At 39.2% G+C, this 20,164-nt stretch overlaps 1 protein-coding gene across 1 annotated transcript in view; it reads left to right on the top strand.

Annotated features, from left to right (window-relative positions):
• The window catches only part of LOC308676692 (cullin-1-like), a gene marked incomplete at its 5' end in the record, with an annotated part of 384,730 nt that overhangs the window by 309,659 nt on the left and 54,907 nt on the right, over nt 1–20,164 (top strand). The window contains 2 exons of the mRNA XM_081342685.1: nt 5,238–5,355; nt 13,892–13,968. Of these exons, the coding sequence (XP_081198811.1) occupies nt 5,238–5,355; nt 13,892–13,968 (195 nt within the window). The remainder of the gene's footprint in view (nt 1–5,237; nt 5,356–13,891; nt 13,969–20,164) is intronic.

The raw sequence follows: 20,164 nt of genomic DNA, 5'->3' as shown, positions 1-20,164 counted from the left end.
CTCCTCTGGTCGGCAACAGCACCCATCACTTCAACAACTCACAGCAGGACAAGATTCAGCAATCCAGAATTTGAGAGTCTGCATTTTTTTTCCTAGTTGGGGATTATTCAGAAAAGCTGTATATGGAACATGAATATTAATCCATTTAGATGAGTTTGTGACTATTATCAGTTCTCAAAAATCTCTTAAGTAGAACCTTGCTTCTTGAGATAGTTTTAACTAAAACATTAAGCGTTGATCCTAGAACCTGTTTTCAAAGTGTGTGTTATGGCCTCCCAAATACACAGAATGTACAAAAGTGCAAATGTTTACTTGCGCATGTCTATGGAGATTCTCAGTCATCCAGGTCATGATTGTTCCAAAGGTGCTTTTTCAAGAGGCAACTGGACTTTCTTTGTTTTTCCTTGAAGACGTTTTGCTTCTCATCCAAAGAAGCTTCTTCAAGTTCTGTCTGAATGGTGGAGAAACCATTCCGTCAAAACTGAAGAAGCTTCTTGGATGAGAAGCAAAACGTCTTCAAGGAAAAACAAAGGAAGTCCAGTTGCCTCTTGAAAAAGCACCTTTGGGACATTTACTTGCACATGAAAGTAACCCAGATAGCTGATAGACAACAACCATTTGATAGTTTTTTTAATCCTTTTTAGTGGCCACTAAATTTCCAAAAATGATCAGGTGATTGAAAATAATCATTTTATGGACCTTTTGTTGTAATTTCCCTCTTTTTTTCAAATAATTTTTATTAATAATTATAAATAAAAAATAAAAGTCAATACAAACTACAAAAAATACAAACAGAAAAATACAAGAAAAGGGGGTGTGTGAATAAGAAAAGAAAGAGAAAGGGGAAAAAAGATGTAACTTCCCCCTTCATCCCAGCAGGTAAAAACAAATTTAATAGCTTACCACTGTTTCTAAATAAAACACAATTTCTCTTTTCCTCATAGCTCATCTCTCAGATGAATAAAAAAAAAGTCCAAAAGCTATGTCACTCAATCATGGCCAGCAAAAGTTCAGTAAGGGCAACCAGATATAACTATTTTCTTCTTTTAACCCTGGTCAAACAAGCCGATCTTATAGACCTTACTTGAGTTTTTAAAATTATTCTTTAACTCTTAAAAAAATGTCCTACTGGTAGTTTGTTGATCATCTGTGTTTAAAAGCAAAAATCCTTCTGAACTTTAACCAATTTCTTTTGTATCAATAAGTAAATTTATCCTTTCATTTGTAACTTCTAAAAAACTCTTTCCAAATCTTACTAGAAAAAAATTATCCAAATCAGTTTCTGGTTCGATATCTATTTATCTCCTTGAGAGAATAAGTCATCCATCAGATCCATTTAAATTCCCCTTCAAATTAATTTCATAGACATCCATTGTAGCTCATTCTTGTTTTACAACTACATTAGAGCATGCTCTGTCAATTTTATCAACCATTTGATCCATTCTGTCCAAAAACGTGGCTGAGAGGTATTCAAAAGTTTGCACTAAGGATTTCTGCCCCATTTTTTTAATCCTCTGGCTCTAGTGTCCAGCCTTCAAGGTCTCCTTATCATAAAAAACAACAACAAAGCAATATCCATTTTCCCATGAGAAAATTTCTTCTTACCTGAACTCACTGGTATCCTCACATTGCAATGAACAAGGACATATTTTCAATATCACATCTACTAAGATTTTTGGCCGAGCAAGTACAAAGATAGCCAGGGAAATGTTTGATGCCTGGGAAACTGGTACAAAGATAGCCAGGGAAATGTTTGATGCCTGGGAAACTGGCCCCTTGTCAGTTAACAAGAGTGCTGTTTTACCACCAGCTTATCAGGTATTTAGGAGCCAAGGACTTGGCAGCACAAGGAAACAACAGCCAATGACTTAATAGCCAGCCATCAATACCTCAATCAACCAATAAGAAGCCACACCCAACCAGGCACCACATAAATATGTTGCATAGAATAGCTCAAAGCATACATTCTGGTAGAGAGAAGTTCCCTGAGGATGGGCTCCAGCATAAGTCTAAAAGCTCAGAAGAGTAAACCTCTGGTCCTGATAACTGACCCAGATTGGATCCTATCTTCTAAATAATTCAAAAGTATAATTCCAAGTCCTCTGGCCCCTTAATGCATCGTTCACTTTCAAAAACCCATATACTGATCACTTTTTTGTGGCATAGTCTAAAAAATCATATCATTAAAACCTTTAAAGTCAAATTTACACCATAATCTTTTAAGAAGGTGGAAACTGCCAATGAATACAGTAAGACTTTGCCATCCAAAGGGTCTTAATGTCTCCAATATAAAAAATAAAATTCCAAAGAAGTGATTAAGATAAAAGGCTTGATTGAGTTTAATGTCCATAAAGGATGATTTACATGTGTGAGCTTGATGTATTCCCGATTCCCAGCCACTCCACTCATAAGCCGACCATAAAAACAGCAGGTTCTGTGGTCTACTCATGGGGAGCAGCTGTCCTGAATCACATGGATTATCCGATTCTCAACTATCTATCCTTTGTTTTGGAGAGATTATGCTGGCTTGGATCCAGCATCCAGCTGTGATTCCCCTCATAAAAGCTATCTTGCTAGCCAGTGAAAGCCAGCAAGATATCAGCTCATCATGCTGCTTACAGGAAGTGAGCTTTTCTTGTAATTTGTCCATCAAACTATTATGTTAAATAGCCTGATCACTTGTGGTAATTTAAGGTAGTCACTATATTGTAAGGTACTACAGAATGCAGCTCTAATTTCTCTTTTATAGCACAGTCTAATCAGTTTAATTTAGAAATTAAGCTTTTTTTCCACTTTAAAAAACCATTTACATCTTAAAAACACAAAAAACAGTACAGACTATTAACAATAAAAATTGTATTATTAAAAACTCATAACCATGTTACTTTAATAATCTATAAATCATTGAAAAGAAATTGTAATACCATCATAGAAAATAAATGGTGAATTTACATTGGCTTTTAGTGTGCACACCAAAGCTGGAAGAATTCTGCACTAAGATGCTAAAAATAATTCAATTGCCAGAAAATTCAGTTTGTTTTGGTCACACTGAGTCCCTGACATGAGTGTTAGAAATGTGATTAAAACACTAACAAAATTGGATTGGTAAGAAAAGAGTTTATTCTGCAGAAAAATAGAAAAAGCAGTTTGCAAAGTGCGGTGAATCTCTAAGAGAGACTTCAACATGGAGTTCTAAATTAGAGACCACACCCAAATGTTCAAATTCATAGCATTATATACACTTCTATTGCGACGCCCCCCCTCCCCTCCCCTTCGGTCCCATTTGAAAGGACCTCAGAGGCCACAATCTTGTCTGAGATGCCTAACCAGAATACATCACCCCTCCCGCTGGTTTGCATTTGTTTCAAAACTCCCCCTGGCTACCCTTTTCTCTTGTTAAGTCCATCCTGGGAAAAGGGAAATAACATCAGTGTCTAACTCTCATTGTAGTGGGTAGCGGATACAGAGGCAATAAACAAAGCAAAGGTTATACAAAGCAAAAGGTTATGTGGGGCAATAAACAAAGCAAAAGGCTATATGAGTCCTACGGGAATAGGGCGGTATATAAATTTAAATAATAATAAATAAATAAATAAATAAATAAATAAATAAATAAATAAATAAATAAATAAAGCAAATAGAGGAAGCAATAACCTCACAGGTACATTCCCCCCCTCCCTTTCGGGAGAGATAGAATAGGAATGGGTTCTGACAACCGTTTTATTTTTTAAATTCTGTGTTGCTAACATGAGTAATTTTTTTATTATACTGGTTACATCAGAGGTCCCCAACCCCTGGTCTGTGGACTGGTACTGGGCCGTGGGCACTTAGGAACCGGGCCACACAGCTGGAGGTGCGTTTTCCACCTCCAGGAATGTGGCAAGTCTGCAGGAGTCTGGGCAGGGGTGGGAAAGTGGCAGGGCAGAAGCCGTCTTGCTCAGTACAAGGTCTTCCGATGGCTGCACTTGCAAGTGGTTTGCAACATCTGAGCTCCACGTCCTTCCTCTTCTCCCTCGTCCTCCTCCTTCTGGTATCTCTCCTTCTGCCTCCTGTTCCTGTTACTGCTCCCTCTTCCTCCTGCTTCTTCTTTGTAGTGTATGCTCTTAAAGCATACATGGAATGTCAGCACAGCAGGGGGCTGGACAGCTCCAGGCTATAACCGCTTTTGGCGGGAAAGCCTGAATAGAGCAAGTCGTTGACAGCCCCAGGGCATGGTCAGCTCTGGCGGGAAGCCAGGGTTTAAATCCATTGGCCACCTGCACTGGCGGGAAGCCCAGGTTTGAATCTATTGGTCACGATTCACCTGGGCAGGTATAAAGAGACGCCAGGTAACCCCTTTGCTCCAGCTTCATTCCTGACCCAATAAAGAAGTACTACCCAGCTCAAGTGTCCGTCTCTCTGTGCGACCACGCGACATTGCATTCTTCTTCCTCCTCCTCCTCTTCTTCCTCACTTTCCTCCTCCCCCTCTCCTGGCACCCCAGCTGGGCTCACGCTCCCTTTGTGCAACTCTCCAAGTTTGCAATGCATGCCAGCCCAGCTTGCAACTAGGGGCTCCCCCAAAACCTTGTTGGAGGAGGACACCCCCCAAGGTATGTGTGTGTGAGGGTGTCTTTCTCAGGGTGTGAATAGGGGCAGGGAGAAACTACCTTTCACCTTAAGCACTGCGTCTCCAAGGGATTCTCTCTCTCTCTCTCATCTGCACCTTTTCTAAGACCGCTGGGCTCCGTTGCACTTCAGCTGAAGTTTTTGCTTTTATTTTGATGCTCCAGGTACCTTGTGTTTTGGCAACATCCTGCCTGCTTTTCCAGGTTTAATTTGGTGTATTTATGTGTCTGGTTGGTGTGTGTGTGTGTGTTGGTGTGTGTGTTCCTACTTTCTTCCTGCCACTCTCCAAGTTTGCGAGCCAAGTGCACTCTTACCGGCTTGCAATGGGGGAGGGGGGAGGGGAGAAGCTACATTTCCCCTTAAGCACTGAGTCTCCAAGAGAATCACTCACTCATTTGCATCTTTTCCAAGACTGCTGGGCGCTTGTGCAGTGCTGAGTCTCTCTCTCTCTCTCTCTCTCCCCCCCATCCATGGAAAAATTTTATTCTATGAAACCAGTCCCTGGTGCCAAAAAAGTTGACCTCTGGGTTACATTATATTGGAGGACTTGTAGACTAGGTATCACTGTAGTGTGTGCATTATTTTCTGCCAAAATGTATAACTTTATAATTGTTCTGTAATTCATTACAGCAAGCTTGTGGCTTTGAGTACACATCCAAACTTCAAAGGATGTTCCAAGATATTGGTGTAAGCAAAGACTTGAATGAGCAGTTCAAAAAGCACCTATCCAATTCGGAGCCATTGGATTGTAAGCAAAATTAAAGTGTGTCTGTTTTAAAACGTGTAGATTAATATACATTTCTTATAGTCTGGTGAAAGTGAATAGTATATCAATGAAGAAAGTCTTCCTTTTCCCCCCAAATCAGACATGTTTTGGACATAAATTATGTAAATGGTTTAGGATTCAGTCTGTCAGTAAGGTAACTCTCCAAAAACAGAATGGGAAGGGACCAAATTGGGTATAGCAGAAGAACCTTGCAAAAGAAATATTGTTAAAACATGGGCCAGAACTAGCAAGCATTTCAGGAGACCAGTTTATATAACAAGCAGTGAAAAGGGTCAAAATGTACAGCAAACCTTTTCCTGTAAGGCAGAACTGCTTATAATTTAGAACTACTGGTAGTACTTAAGATGATTTGCCTTGAACTATTAAGAGTTTCCAACTTCCATTTTTAGAAACTGTTTTATTCATAATTTTACAGCTGAGAGAAAGAAGGGGTCAGGATGGGGAAAGATTGGAACCCAAGAATGGACTTTTGTGTGCAATACTATTCTAGTACTCATGATAGAATTTTAGCTTAGAAGTCTAACAATTCTAAATGGATTCATACCTGGTTTCCAGTTAGATCTTAGATCTCTAGCACATTCCAATAAAAAAGGTAAGACTTCCATAAGTCAGGCTCAACTCCTAGAAACTATATAGACATACCTGTTCAATTTTCTTGGCAATTGTCCAGAAGTGACTGCTTCTGCATGTTTTTCTTAACTTCTGAAATTAGCCAGTACCTCTGGAATTCCCAGGTTTTCCCATGCAAGTTCCAATGAGAAATGAATTTTGCTTAGTTTAGCTTAGCTTAGCAATATGTAAATGTAGCTGGGAGTTATTACTTGGCTGTATTAAAGAGAAATAAGATCCTGGAAAGCTAGAACATTTTTTTAAGTTTTAATAATTTTTGTTGAAATTATAACAATGTAAAATACAAATGAAAGTAAAGTTAGTAGGGAAATGAAAAAGGATAAGAAAGGGAGAGAAGTGTATGATAAAGGAGGAAAGAAGAAAAGTATTGACTTCCAACTTTTTTCAGCTCAGTAAAATACAAAATCAAGAGTTCATTTTTTCTGTCTTGAGCACAAAATCCAGAAGTGGCTTCCAAGTAGAAACAAAGCTGGATATGTTCTTTAATTGAAGCAGTCAATTTTGCCATTTCTGCTACAGTAGCTCCATCACTTTTTCCATCCATTCTTCTGTTGTGGGGATTGATATATCTTTCCATTTCTGTGCATATAGAATTCTTGCTGCAGTCAACATACAGGTGAAACTCAAAATATTAGAATATCGTGCAAAAGTTCATTTATTTCAGTAATGCAACTTAAAAGGGGAAACTAATATATGAGATAGACTCATTACATGTAAAGCAAGATGGTTCAAGCCGTGATGTGTCATAATTGTGATGATTGTGGCGTACAGCTCATGAAAACCCCAAATCCACAATCTCAGAAAATTAGAATATTGTGAAAAGGTGCAATATTCTAGGCTCAAAGTGTCCCATTCTAATCAGCTAATTAAGCCATAACGCCTGCAAAGGGTTCCTGAGCCTTTAAATGGTCTCTCAGTCTGGTTCAGTAGGAATCACAATCATGGGGAAGACTGCTGACCTGACAGTTGTGCAGAAAACCATCATTGACACCCTCCATAAGGAGGGAAAGCCTCAAAAGGTAATTGCAAAATAAGTTGGATGTTCCCAAAGTGCTGTATCAAAGCACATTAATAGGAAGTTGTGTGGAAGGGAAAAGTGTGGAAGAAAAAGGTGCACAAGCAGCAGGGATGACCGCAGCCTGGAGAGGATTGTCAGGAAAAGGCCATTCAAAAGTGTTGGGGACTTTCACAAGGAGTGGACTGAGGCTGGAGTCAGTGCATCAAGAGCCACCACACACAGACGGATCCTGGACATGGGCTTCAAATGTCATATTCCTCTTGTCAAGCCGCTCCTGAACAACAAACAATGTCAGAAGCGTCTTACCTGGGCTAAAGAAAAACAGACCTGGTCTGTTGCTCAGTGGTCCAAAGTCCTCTTTTCTGATGAGAGCAACTTTTGCATCTCATTTGGAAACCAAGGACCCAGAGTCTGGAGGAAGAATGGAGAGGCACACACTGCAAGATGCTTGAAGTCCAGTGTGAAGTTTCCAGTCTGTGTTGATTTGGGGAGCCATGTCATTTGCTGGTGTTGGTCCACTGTGCTTCATTAAGTCCAGGGTCAACACAGCCGTCTACCAGGAGATTTTGGAGCACTTCATGCTTCCTTCCACAGATGAGCTTTATGGGGATGCTGACTTTATTTTCCAGCAGGACTTGGCACCTGCCCACACTGCCAAAAGCACCAAAACCTGGTTCAATGACCGTGGGATTACTGTGCTTGATGGGCCAGCAAACTCGCCTGACCTGAACCCCATAGAGAATCTATGGGGCATTGCCAAGAGAAAGATGAGAGACATGAGACCGAACAATGCAGAAGAGCTGAAGGCCGCTATTGAAGCATCCTGGTCTTCCATAACACCTCAGCAGTGCCACAGGCTGACAGCTTCCATGCCACACCGCATTGAGGCAGTGATTGCTGCAAAAGGGGCCCAAACCAAGTACTGAGTACATATGCATGCTTATACTTTTCAGAGGTCCGATATTGTTCTATGTACACTCCTTGTTTTATTGATTGCATGTAATATTCTAATTTTCTGAGATTGTGGATTTGGGGTTTTCATGAGCTGTACGCCATAATCATCACAATTATGACAAATCACGGCTTGAACTATCTTGCTTTGCATGTAATGAGTCTATCTCATATATTAGTTTCCCCTTTTAACTTGTGTTACTGAAATAAATGAACTTTTGCACGATATTCTAATTTTTTGAGTTTCACCTGTATACAATAACAAAGTTCCAAATCTTTTTCCTATTCCTTATTTAATAATCCTAAAAGAAAAACCTCAGGTTTCAATTTTATGTTAGTTTTGAAAATCTTCTGCATTATAACATGAATATTAGCACAATATTTCTGTGCTTTATCACAAGTCCACCAAAGATGATAAAAAGTACCTTCTTAATTACATTTCCAACTTATATTTGAAAGTCCTTTATACATCTTTGACAATTTTTCAGGTGTTTAGTACCAATGATACATCATTTTATAAACATTTTCTTTCAAATTATAGTTCAATGTAAATTTTATACTGTTCACATATTTTCTCATTGGTCAACCATTATATTGTATTCAAAGTTCCTTGCCGGCTGAATTATACACTGTTTCACATATTTCTTTTCCAAATTCAATTTCAACAATAGTTTATATACTTTACAAATAACATGTTCATCATGAGCACACAATACAATTTCAAATTCATTTTTTTGCAAATTAAAGTAGACTGCAACTGAAAAAAGCCTGTTTTGAAGCAAATAGGTAAATAAGGAAAATAATGTGTTTAAGAAGTAGAAGGCAGTAGAAGTAGAAGGATGAGACTACATATAAGGAAATTTTAAGTTTGGAAAGGAATGTATGGCAATTAAAGCCATATAATATTTTAAAAGAAGGAAAGATTGTACAAACTTGGTTTCAGTATGGACAATTACAGGCAAGATGGAAAGAGGACCAGAAAGCTGGCTTTTCGATGACTGATGAAAATTTGGTAAAACAAATTAGAGATCAAGGTCAAGCACATATTAAAAGGATATATAATGCATTGATAGAAATTGACTCAGAAACGGAACTTGTTAAAGATTGCATGATAAAGTGGGCCCAGAATTTTCAAGAAGTTATAACAATGGACATTTGGGAAAAGATCTGGGTTAGAAATGTAAAATTTTGTTGTTGTTAGTTGCGAAGTCGTGTCCGACCCATCGCGACCCTATGGACAATGTTCCTCCAGGCCTTCCTGTCCTCTACCATCTTCTGGAGTCCATTTAAGCTCACGCCTACTGCTTCAGTGACTCCATCCAGCCACCTCATTCTCTGTCGTCCCCTTCTTCTATTGCCCTCAATCTTTCCCAGCATTAGGCTCTTCTCCAGTGAGTCCTTCCTTCTCATTAGGTGGCCAAAGTATTTGAGTTTTAGCTTCAGGATCTGGCCTTCTAAAGAGCAGTCAGGGTTGATCTCCTCTAGGACTGACCGGTTTGATCGCCTTGCAGTCCAAGGGACTCGCAGGAGTCTTCTCCAGCACCATAGTTCAAAGGCATCAATTCTTTGGCGCTCAGCCTTTCGTATGGTCCAGCTTTCACTGCCATACATTGCAACTGGGAAGACCATAGCCTTGACTATACGCACTTTTGTTGACAGGGTGATGTCTCTGCTTTTTAGTGTGCTGTCTAGATTTGCCATGGCTTTCCTCCCCAGGAGCAAGCGTCTTTTAATTTCTTGGCTACAGTCCCCATCTGCAGTGATCTTGGAGCCCAGGAAAATAAAATCTGTCACTACCTCCATTTCTTCCCCATCTATTTGCCAGGAATTGAGAGGGCCGGATGCCATGATCTTGGTTTTCTTAATGTTTAGTTTCAACCCAAGTTTTGCACTCTCCTTCTTCACTCGCAACAAGAGGCTCTTTAGTTCCTCTTCACTTTCTGCCATTAGAGTGGTATCATCTGCATATCTTAGGTTGTTGATGTTTCTTCCGGCAATCTTAATTCCAACTTTTGATTCATCTAGCCCTGCCTTTCTCATGATGTGCTCTGCATATAAGTTAAATAGGCAAGGCGACAGTATACAGCCTTGCCGGACTCCTTTCCCAATTTTGAACCAATCAGTGGTTCCGTGTCCAGTTCTCACTGTTGCTTCTTGGCCCACATATAGGTTTCTCAAGAGACAAATAAGATGGTCTGGTATGCCCATCTCTTTAAGGACTTGCCACAGTTTGTTATGATCCACACAATCAAAGGCTTTAGCATAGTCAATGAAGCAGAAGTTGATGTTTTTCTGGAACTCTCTAGCTTTCTCCATGATCCAGCGTATGTTAGCAATTTGATCTCTAGTTCCTCTGCCTCTTCGAAATCCTGCCTGTACTTCTGGTAGTTCTCGATCCATATACTGCTGGAGTCTAGCTTGTAGAATTTTAAGCATAACTTTACTAGCATGAGAAATGAGTGCAATGGTGCGATAGTTTGAACATTCTTTGGCACTGCCTTTCTTTGGAATTGGAATGTAAACTGATCTTTTCCAGTCCTGTGGCCACTGTTGAGTTTTCCAAATTTGCTGGCAAATTGAGTGTAGCACTTTTACTGCATCGTCTTTTAAGATTTTGAATAGCTCAGCTGGAATACTGTCACCTCCACTAGCTTTGTTGTTGCTCAGCTTTTCTAAGGCCCACTTCACTTCAAATTCTAGGATGTCTGGCTCGAGGTCAGTGACCACCTCATTGTGATTATCAGGGACGTTAAGCTCATTCTTGTATAGTTCTTCTGTGTAATTTTGCCACCTCTTCTTAATCTCTTCTGCCTCTGTTAGGTCCCTGCCATTTTGGTCCTTTATCATGCCCATTTTTGCATGAAACGTTCCCTTCATCTCTCCAATTTTCTTGAAAAGATCTCTGGTCCTCCCTATTCTATTGTTTTCTTCTATTTCTTTGCATTGTTCATTTAAGAAGGCATTTTTATCTCTTCTAGCTATTCTTTGGAATTCTGCATTTAATTGGGCATATCTTTCTTTTTCTCCCTTGCCTTTCGCTTCCCTCCTTTCCTCAGCTATTTGCAAAGCTTCCTCAGACAGCCATTTTGCTTTCTTGCATTTCTTTTTCTTTGGGATGGTTTTGGTTGCTACCTGTTGTACAATGTTGCGAACCTCTGTCCATAGTTCTTCAGGCACTCTGTCTATCAGATCTAATTCTTTAAATCTATTTGTCACCTCTACTGTATATTCAACAGGGATATGATTTAATTCATACCTGACTGGCCTAGCGCTTTTCCCTACTTTCTTTAATTTAAACCTAAACTTTGCAACAAGAAGCTCATGGTCTGAGCCACAGTCAGCTCCTGGTCTTGTTTTTACTGACTGTATAGAGCTTCTCCATCTTTGGCTGCAGAGCATATAGTCAATCTGATTTCTGTGTTGACCGTCTGGTGATGTCCATGTGTAAAGCCGTCTCTTGGGTTGTTGGAAAAGAGTGTTTGCTATGACCATCGTATTCTCTTGACAAAATTCTATCAGCCTGTGCCCTGCTTCATTTTGCACTCCAAGGCCAAACTTGCCTGTTATTCCAGTTATCTTTTGGCTTCCTACTTTAGCATTCCAATCTCCCATGATGATAAGGACATCATTTTTGGGTGTTAGTTCTATAAGGTGCTGTAGGGCTTCATAGAACCGGTCAATTTCATCCTCTTCAGCACTGGTGGTTGGGGCATAGACTTGGACTACTGTGATATTGAATGGTTTGCCTTGGATTCGAACTGAGATCATTCTGTCATTTTGAGGGTTGTACCCCAGTATTTCTTTTCCTACTTTTTTATTGACTATGAAGGCTACTCCATTTCTTCTGAGGGATTCTTGCCCGCAGTAGTATACCTGATGGTTATCTGAATTAAATTCACCCATTCCTGTCCATTTTAGTTCGCTGATACCTAAGATGTCGATGTCTAGTCTTGTCATCTCTTGTTTGACCACGTCCAGCTTACCTTGATTCATGGATCTTACATTCCAGGTTCCTATGGAAAAAGAATCTTTACAGCATCGGACTTTCCTTTCACCACCAGACATATCCACAGCTGAGCGTCCTTTCGGCTTTGGCCCAGTCGCTTCATTCTTTCTGGCACTACTAGTACTAGCCCTCTGCTCTTCCCCAGTAGCATATTGGACGCCTTCCGACCTGAGGGGCTCATCTTCCAGCGTCATATCGTTTTGCCTTTTGGTACTGTCCATAGGGTTTTCATGGCAAAGATACTGGAGTGGTTTGCCATTTCCTTCTCCAGTGGATCACGTTTTGTCAGAACTCTCTGCTATGACCTTTCCGTCTTGGGTGGCCCTGCACGGCATAGCTCATAGCTTCATTGAATTACGCAAGCCCCTTCGCCACGACAAGGCAGTAATCCATGAAGGGGATGTAAAATTTACACAGTCCCAAAATTTAAGAGAGAATTTTTATAAAATGCTTTATAGTTGGCACTTAGACCCTAAAAAATTAGCAAGTATGTATCCGAACTGCCAGCCTAAATGTTGGAGGTGTGGTTGTGAGGATGCAACATATTTTCATATATGGTGGACTTGTAAAAAGGTTAAAGCTTTTTGGATTAAAATTTGGTGGAATATGCAAAAGATATTTAAGAAAAGGATAAAGTTTTCCCCGCAATTGTTTTTATTGGGTATTATTACAGATACTACTGTAATAGATACTAAGTTGATGTTGAATCTAATTACGGCGGCAAGACTTTTAGTTGCGCAATACTGGAAGAAGGAGGAATTGCCGACTATAGAAGAGTGGACTTTGAAAGTTTCCAATTTGGCGGAAATGGCAAAGATTTCGGCATATTTGAAAGATCAATCGCAACAGAGATATATTGTGGAATGGAGAAGATGGATTGAATATATTCAGAATAAATATGGGACTAAAAAGTTTCATTTAGCATTTGAATAAGTAGTTGATTTTTATGATGTATGATTAGTCATTTGTTACTTTATTAATATTATGATTATGGAGAGTTAAAGTCTGATAGAACTTAATGTGTTATTTTTGTTGTTAGCATATTTTAGTTTTTGTTTGTATTATTATACCCTGTATTCAGCTCTGGGAAGTCGGGGAGGGGGGAGGGGAGGGGAGGGGAGGGTTGGGGACTGGGGAGGGGGAGGAGGGAGTTTTTTGTATTTTAAAATGTATTGTAAAACTTTTCAATTAAAAAAAAAGAAGTAGAAGGCAGTTTCAATGTCCATTTTAAAAGTATTTATGAACGGCTGATTGTCAATGGTGAACTTGCTTATTGTTGGCCCTGTCCCAAGCTGGCAATTCACCCGGTCAGCTTCTTAGCTCCAAAGCCTTCCTGCAAGCCCCAGTTGTCTGGAGGTTCAAAGGGGTTGATTTTGAAGACTTTTCCTAACCCAGGATAGTTTCTTCAGGCTTAGAACCCTGCTAGCATACTAGCTAACAGAGAATCTGGCCCCCAGAGTGTTTCTGGAGACTGTTCAAACCGCCATTTTTCTACCAGAAGTCCAAAGCTAGAACACATTTATTTAAATCAAATATACGATGCATTAGGCATGGAATTGTGCAGTTTAATAATATTTACTGTTTACTGGGTTGTTATACACTTCCCAGAGTTGCTTTCTGTGAGATGGGCAGTCATATAAATTTGATTAATAAATGTTGTTACTTGAATTGATTGGATGACATCTCTAATTTAAAAATACTTCATTTACTCTTGTGTTTGAAATAATTCCTATATGATTTTCTCCAATATCTTTTCTTGCATCTCTGAAAACAAAGAAGGCTCCTTATTTTTCTTTTATTTTTATGCAACAGAACATCTTTAACTAATTTTTGATGGTCATTAACCAAAATAAAATGATTGTCTGACCTAATTGTTCATTTTTTTATACCAGTAGACTTCAGCATACAGGTTCTAAGCTCTGGATCTTGGCCCTTTCAAATGTCTTGTACATTTGCTCTCCCATCAGAGGTGAGACCGTCTTAGTTTCTAAACTTATGTTTTAAGATATAGGATAACTGTAATATTCTTTGAGGGCTAATGGCAAAGTAGAACCTGGTTAAGCCATTAAAGTGAGCAACTTCTTTAAAACATTTGGCTATCTTAATATGCTATATATATCCTCTCCTTGTGTTTATGTGTATGTTTTAGTGAGTAGTTAGTATGGTAAGCTCTAGTTAGGTCCATCTGATCATATTAATAGTCTGCAAATTGTTCCTTTAAATGAAGGATTTATTAATTTTGTCAGTGGATGTCAGCATAACATAATTTATACTCCTTTTTTAGGCCCCTTTTTTAAGGTGGCATGAATATTTATTTTGAATTTTAATCACCTTCAGAGGTTTTGTTTCATGGGTTTTATAGTAGGAACATTTCTTCTGTTGCAACCCTAAAACAAATTATATATTATCATTTTGATCCTGTCTATATAGAGCCATGTAAGTCCAGGAATTTGGATTAGACAATTGAGAGGAAGTGTAGAAAGAAACTTGAGAGCTACCACTCTTCTGGATTTTCTCTAATCAGTGTATGTTAGGTTGCTCTGCAGCTTAGTGCTGCTGGTCTTTAATGGCAGATCAGTCTGTAATAAGATAGCAGTCTTTTTGATGTAATCGTAACTTGGATGTCCAACTAGGTGATTAAGGAGTTGGCCTTACCCATCACTTTCTGTCTATACTGCTGTCATCTATAATAAATTTATCTTCCATAGCAGACTAGTCATGTTGGTTACTGGTTTTGTATATTATCTGATGCTGAGCCAGGAAGATTTTCTTTTTCTTAATATAAAACACAAATGAAAATAAAGACAATAAGGAAAGTGGGTAAATAAAAAATGGGGAGAAGTAAATTGTGCGGTAAAGTGGAAGAAAAAAAAGCAGGGATTTCAACTTTTTTCTGTGCGTTAAGTTACATAGTAATGATTTCAACTTTTTACTTCTACAGTGAGGGAAAAAATTATTTGATCCCCTGCTGATTTTGTACGTTTGCCCACTGACAAAGAAATGATCAGTCTATAATTTTAATGGTAGGTTTATTTTAACAGTGAGAGACAGAATAACAACAAAAAAAATCCAGAAAAACGCATTTCAAAAGAGTTATAAATTGATTTGCATTTTAATGAGTGAAAGACGTATTTGACCCCTTCGCAAAACATGACTTAGTACTTGGTGGCAAAACCCTTGTTTGCAATCGCAGAGGTCAGATGTTTCTTGTAGTTGGCCACCAGGTTTGCAAACATCTCAGGAGGGATTTTGTCTCACTCCTCTTTGCAGATCCTCTCCAAGTCATTAAGGTTTTGAGGCTGACATTTGGCAGCTCGAACCTTCAGCTCCCTCCACAGATTTTCTATGGGATTAAGGTCTGGAGACTGGCTAGGCCACTCCAGGACGTTAATGTGCTTCTTCTTGAGCCACTCCTTTGTTGCCTTGGCCATGTGTTTTGGGTCATTGCCATGCTGGAATACCCACCCACAACCCATTTTCAATGCCCTGGCTGAGAGAAGGAGGTTCTTACCCAAGATTTGACAGTACATGGCCCAGTCCATCGTCCCTTTGATGCGGTGAAGTTGTCCTGTCCCCCAAAGCATAATGCTTCCACCTCCATGTTTGACGGTGGGGATGGTGTTCTTGGGTTCATAAGCAGCATTCCTCCTCCTCCAAACACGGCGATTTGAATTGATGCCAAAGAGCTCAATTTTGGTCTCATCTGACCACAACACTTTCACCTAGTTCTCCTCTCAATCATTCAGATGTTCATTGGCAAACTTGAGATGGGCCTGTATATGTGCTTTCTTGAGCAGGGGGACCTTACAGGCACTGCAGGATTTCAGTCCTTCACGGCATAGTGTGTTACCAATTGTTTTCTTGGTGACTATGGTCCCAGCTGCCTTGAGATCATTGACAAGATCCTCCCTTGTAGTTCTGGGTTGATTCCTCACCGTTCCCATGATCATTGAAACTCCATGAGGTGAGATCTTGCATGGAGCCCCAGACTGAGGGAGATTGACAGTTATTTTGTGTTTCTTCCATTTGCGAATAATCGCACCAACTTCTCACCAAGCTGCTTGGCGATAGTCTTGTAGCCCATTCCAGCCTTGTGTAGGTCTACCATCTTGTCCCTGACATCCTTGGACAGTTCTTTGGTCTTGGCCATGGTGGAGCGTTTGGAATCTGATTGATTGATTGCTTCTGTGGACAGGTGTCTTTTATACAGGTAACTACGTAATCTTAGCTTGTTACTTGTATAAGACACCTGGGAGCCAGAATTCTTGCTGATTGATAGGGGATCAAATACTTATTTCACTCATTAAAATACAAATCAATTTATAACTTTTTGAAATGCATTTTTCTGGATGTTTTTGTTATTATTCTGTCTCTCATTGTTAAAATAAACCTACCATTGAAATTATAGACTGATCATTTCTTTGTCAGTGGGCAAACATACAAAATCAGCAGGGGATCAAATAATTTTTCCCCTCACTGTATGGGCATTCTCTTGGTGTACTTACCACTCCGTCTAAGCCTATCATGTGGTCTGAAGCATAGTGCTAGTTATGACCTGTAAAGCAATATATGGATCAGTCCTAGAAGCTTTAGAATCAGCACCTCCTAAAACAGGTGAAACTCGAAAAATTAGAATATCGTGCAAAAGTTCATTTATTTCAGTAATGCAACTTAAAAGGGGAAACTAATATATGAGATAGACTCATTACATGCAAAGCAAGATAGTTCAAGCCGTGATGTGTCATAATTGTGATGATTGTGGCGTACAGCTCATGAAAACCCCAAATCCACAATCTCAGAAAATTAGAATATTGTGAAAAGGTGCAATATTCTAGGCTCAAAGTGTCCCATTCTAATCAGCTAATTAAGCCATAACGCCTGCAAAGGGTTCCTGAGCCTTTAAATGGTCTCTCAGTCTGGTTCAGTAGGAATCACAATCATGGGGAAGACTGCTGACCTGACAGTTGTGCAGAAAACCATCATTGACACCCTCCATAAGGAGGGAAAGCCTCAAAAGGTAATTGCAAAATAAGTTGGATGTTCCCAAAGTGCTGTATCAAAGCACATTAATAGGAAGTTGTGTGGAAGGGAAAAGTGTGGAAGAAAAAGGTGCACAAGCAGCAGGGATGACCGCAGCCTGGAGAGGATTGTCAGGAAAAGGCCATTCAAAAGTGTTGGGGACTTTCACAAGGAGTGGACTGAGGCTGGAGTCAGTGCATCAAGAGCCACCACACACAGACGGATCCTGGACATGGGCTTCAAATGTCATATTCCTCTTGTCAAGCCGCTCCTGAACAACAAACAACGTCAGAAGCATCTTACCTGGGCTAAAGAAAAACAGACCTGGTCTGTTGCTCAGTGGTCCAAAGTCCTCTTTTCTGATGAGAGCAACTTTTGCATCTCATTTGGAAACCAAGGACCCAGAGTCTGGAGGAAGAATGGAGAGGCACACACTGCAAGATGCTTGAAGTCCAGTGTGAAGTTTCCAGTCTGTGTTGATTTGGGGAGCCATGTCATTTGCTGGTGTTGGTCCACTGTGCTTCATTAAGTCCAGGGTCAACACAGCCGTCTACCAGGAGATTTTGGAGCACTTCATGCTTCCTTCCACAGATGAGCTTTATGGGGATGCTGACTTTATTTTCCAGCAGGACTTGGCACCTGCCCACACTGCCAAAAGCACCAAAACCTGGTTCAATGACCGTGGGATTACTGTGCTTGATGGGCCAGCAAACTCGCCTGACCTGAACCCCATAGAGAATCTATGGGGCATTGCCAAGAGAAAGATGAGAGACATGAGACCGAACAATGCAGAAGAGCTGAAGGCCGCTATTGAAGCATCCTGGTCTTCCATAACACCTCAGCAGTGCCACAGGCTGACAGCTTCCATGCCACACCGCATTGAGGCAGTGATTGCTGCAAAAGGGGCCCAAACCAAGTACTGAGTACATATGCATGCTTATACTTTTCAGAGGTCCGATATTGTTCTATGTACACTCCTTGTTTTATTGATTGCATGTAATATTCTAATTTTCTGAGATTGTGGATTTGGGGTTTTCATGAGCTGTACGCCATAATCATCACAATTATGACAAATCACGGCTTGAACTATCTTGCTTTGCATGTAATGAGTCTATCTCATATATTAGCTTCCCCTTTTAAGTTGCACTACTGAAATAAATGAACTTTTGCATGATATTCTATTTTTTTGAGTTTCACCTGTAGAATCTGCCTATACATGTGAACAAGCAATATGCTGATGATCTCCTTCCTATAAGAGGGTAGCAGGTTATGGGTCCAAAAATAAGTTTTCTCTGCATTTATCCTAGCCTTGTGAAACAGCTTGTCTACCTCCCTATTAAGTTTCTGGAAGGTAATCAAAGTGGTGGTCTTCTGCTGAGCCTTTGAGAAATAAAGAACAAGATGGGTATAGTCTTTTTTCTGCTAGTTTTAGTTGTTGATTTTACTGGTTATTTATGGATGCGATTGTACTTTGATATTGGATTTTATATAATAAAATCTACCTAATGGGGTGGTGTATAAATCTGATAATTAAAACACTAAAGCTTCCCTGATAATCATGGGGCTGCTATAGAACTAGGGAGTCCTTAAGGCTTTCCATCACAATTGCTAGGCATTTTGAGGATAAAACATTTTCATTTTGAATTTAACTTTATTCATATAGTTTGCTGATGACAGTCTGTCTTCGTATCATATGTGTGAAGTAATACTGTTTGCAATTTTTTCCAAACATTTTGGTAGTGTTTCAAGTTGGAAACAGTTCCATTCCAAGCTCAAAGTATTTCCAAAATGTCAGCAGCCAATTCTGTATTGGAAATGGCTGCTTTGAAGTATGTTTCAAATTCAAAAGGATTCAAAATAAAAACATTTATACACTCCAATTCAGAAGCTTCAATTTGTGTAGGAAGTAGCTGCCATAATGTTAACTGCTACAATTAGATGAGCCCATATTCTATCAGATCTTAAAAGAAAGACATTGCAGTAGTACCTGTTTGCTTTTGACTGCTATTCAGGATGCTGGTTATTTCCTTTCAAGCCTTAAACTGTGTAAGACCCCAATATCTGAAGGAAATACAAGATTTAGTTACTCAGAAAGTGTTCTTAATATTCTTGTTCTCACTTAAAAAAAAAACTTCCAAGTCCACATCCCGCCCCATAGGAAATTGACCAGAAATAATGCATTTCTTTCTATTCTCCCCCTTAATAGTATTGTATCATTGGACAAAATCACTATAGTTTTTGGAGGCAAAAATAATATGATTTAAAAGTGGGGAGCCCTGAAGCGGAAAAAAGTCACCCATCCTTCCTATAGATGTATGATTGAAATAGATGCTTTAGTTTCACAAGTTTAAAGATTACTTTCCCAAGCATTTTAACTTGCTTTAACCTTAGATTGTTCTGATTCTTAATGTGTCTACAGTAATTTGCTTTGTAATTTTCTTTTGTATTGTATTTGTAGCATATATTAGTTTTTATGCTTCTTGTATTCTGCCATTGAATCCATCAAAATAAAGGATTGTTTCAAAATATTTTAAATAAATTAAAGGTATGAATCTCTACAATAATGGGAAAAAGAAATGTGCTTTTAGTGTGTCTTCATTAGCACAATTTTTTTGTTGTGGTAATCATTTTATGCAAAAGTTATGAACACGTGGAAGTTTCCATGACAGCCATGAAATAGGCAGATGCAAACATACCTCCACCCTTCAGATTGTGGAGAAGTAATAGTAATGTATTTCATTATTTTGATATGTTGCATAGTTGCATTATAGTAGAGGTCACAAATATAAAAAATATTTTCCCCAAACTATTTTCGTTTAATAGGCTAGAAGGAACCCATCACTGTGGGCCCTGTCTTCCTGTTCTCCTGCATCAATGATTTCCCATTGTACAAAATAGTACAGTAATACAAAATATGTAATACAGCCCTCTGGAGAATTCTCCAAAGTAAGCTTATTGAAAGGCACAGCAGCTTTGCAAGAAAATGACCACATAGTTTCTACTCATTTTAATAAAGGTTGAACAGGAAGAACTACCCAGTTATCTTTCTTGCGAAGGCATATAATAATGGAATATAATCTAACTTGATTTTAAAACAATATCAGTAGAATTTATTTTTTACAACTTTTATATAGCTGCCATTTCTT

This window comes from Vipera berus, assembly GCF_964194415.1.
Source record: "Vipera berus genome assembly, chromosome: W".
Classification (NCBI taxonomy): Eukaryota; Metazoa; Chordata; class Lepidosauria; order Squamata; family Viperidae; genus Vipera; species Vipera berus.
Note: the sequence above shows the minus strand (reverse complement) of the source record. Positions and strands in the feature narration are given on the sequence as shown.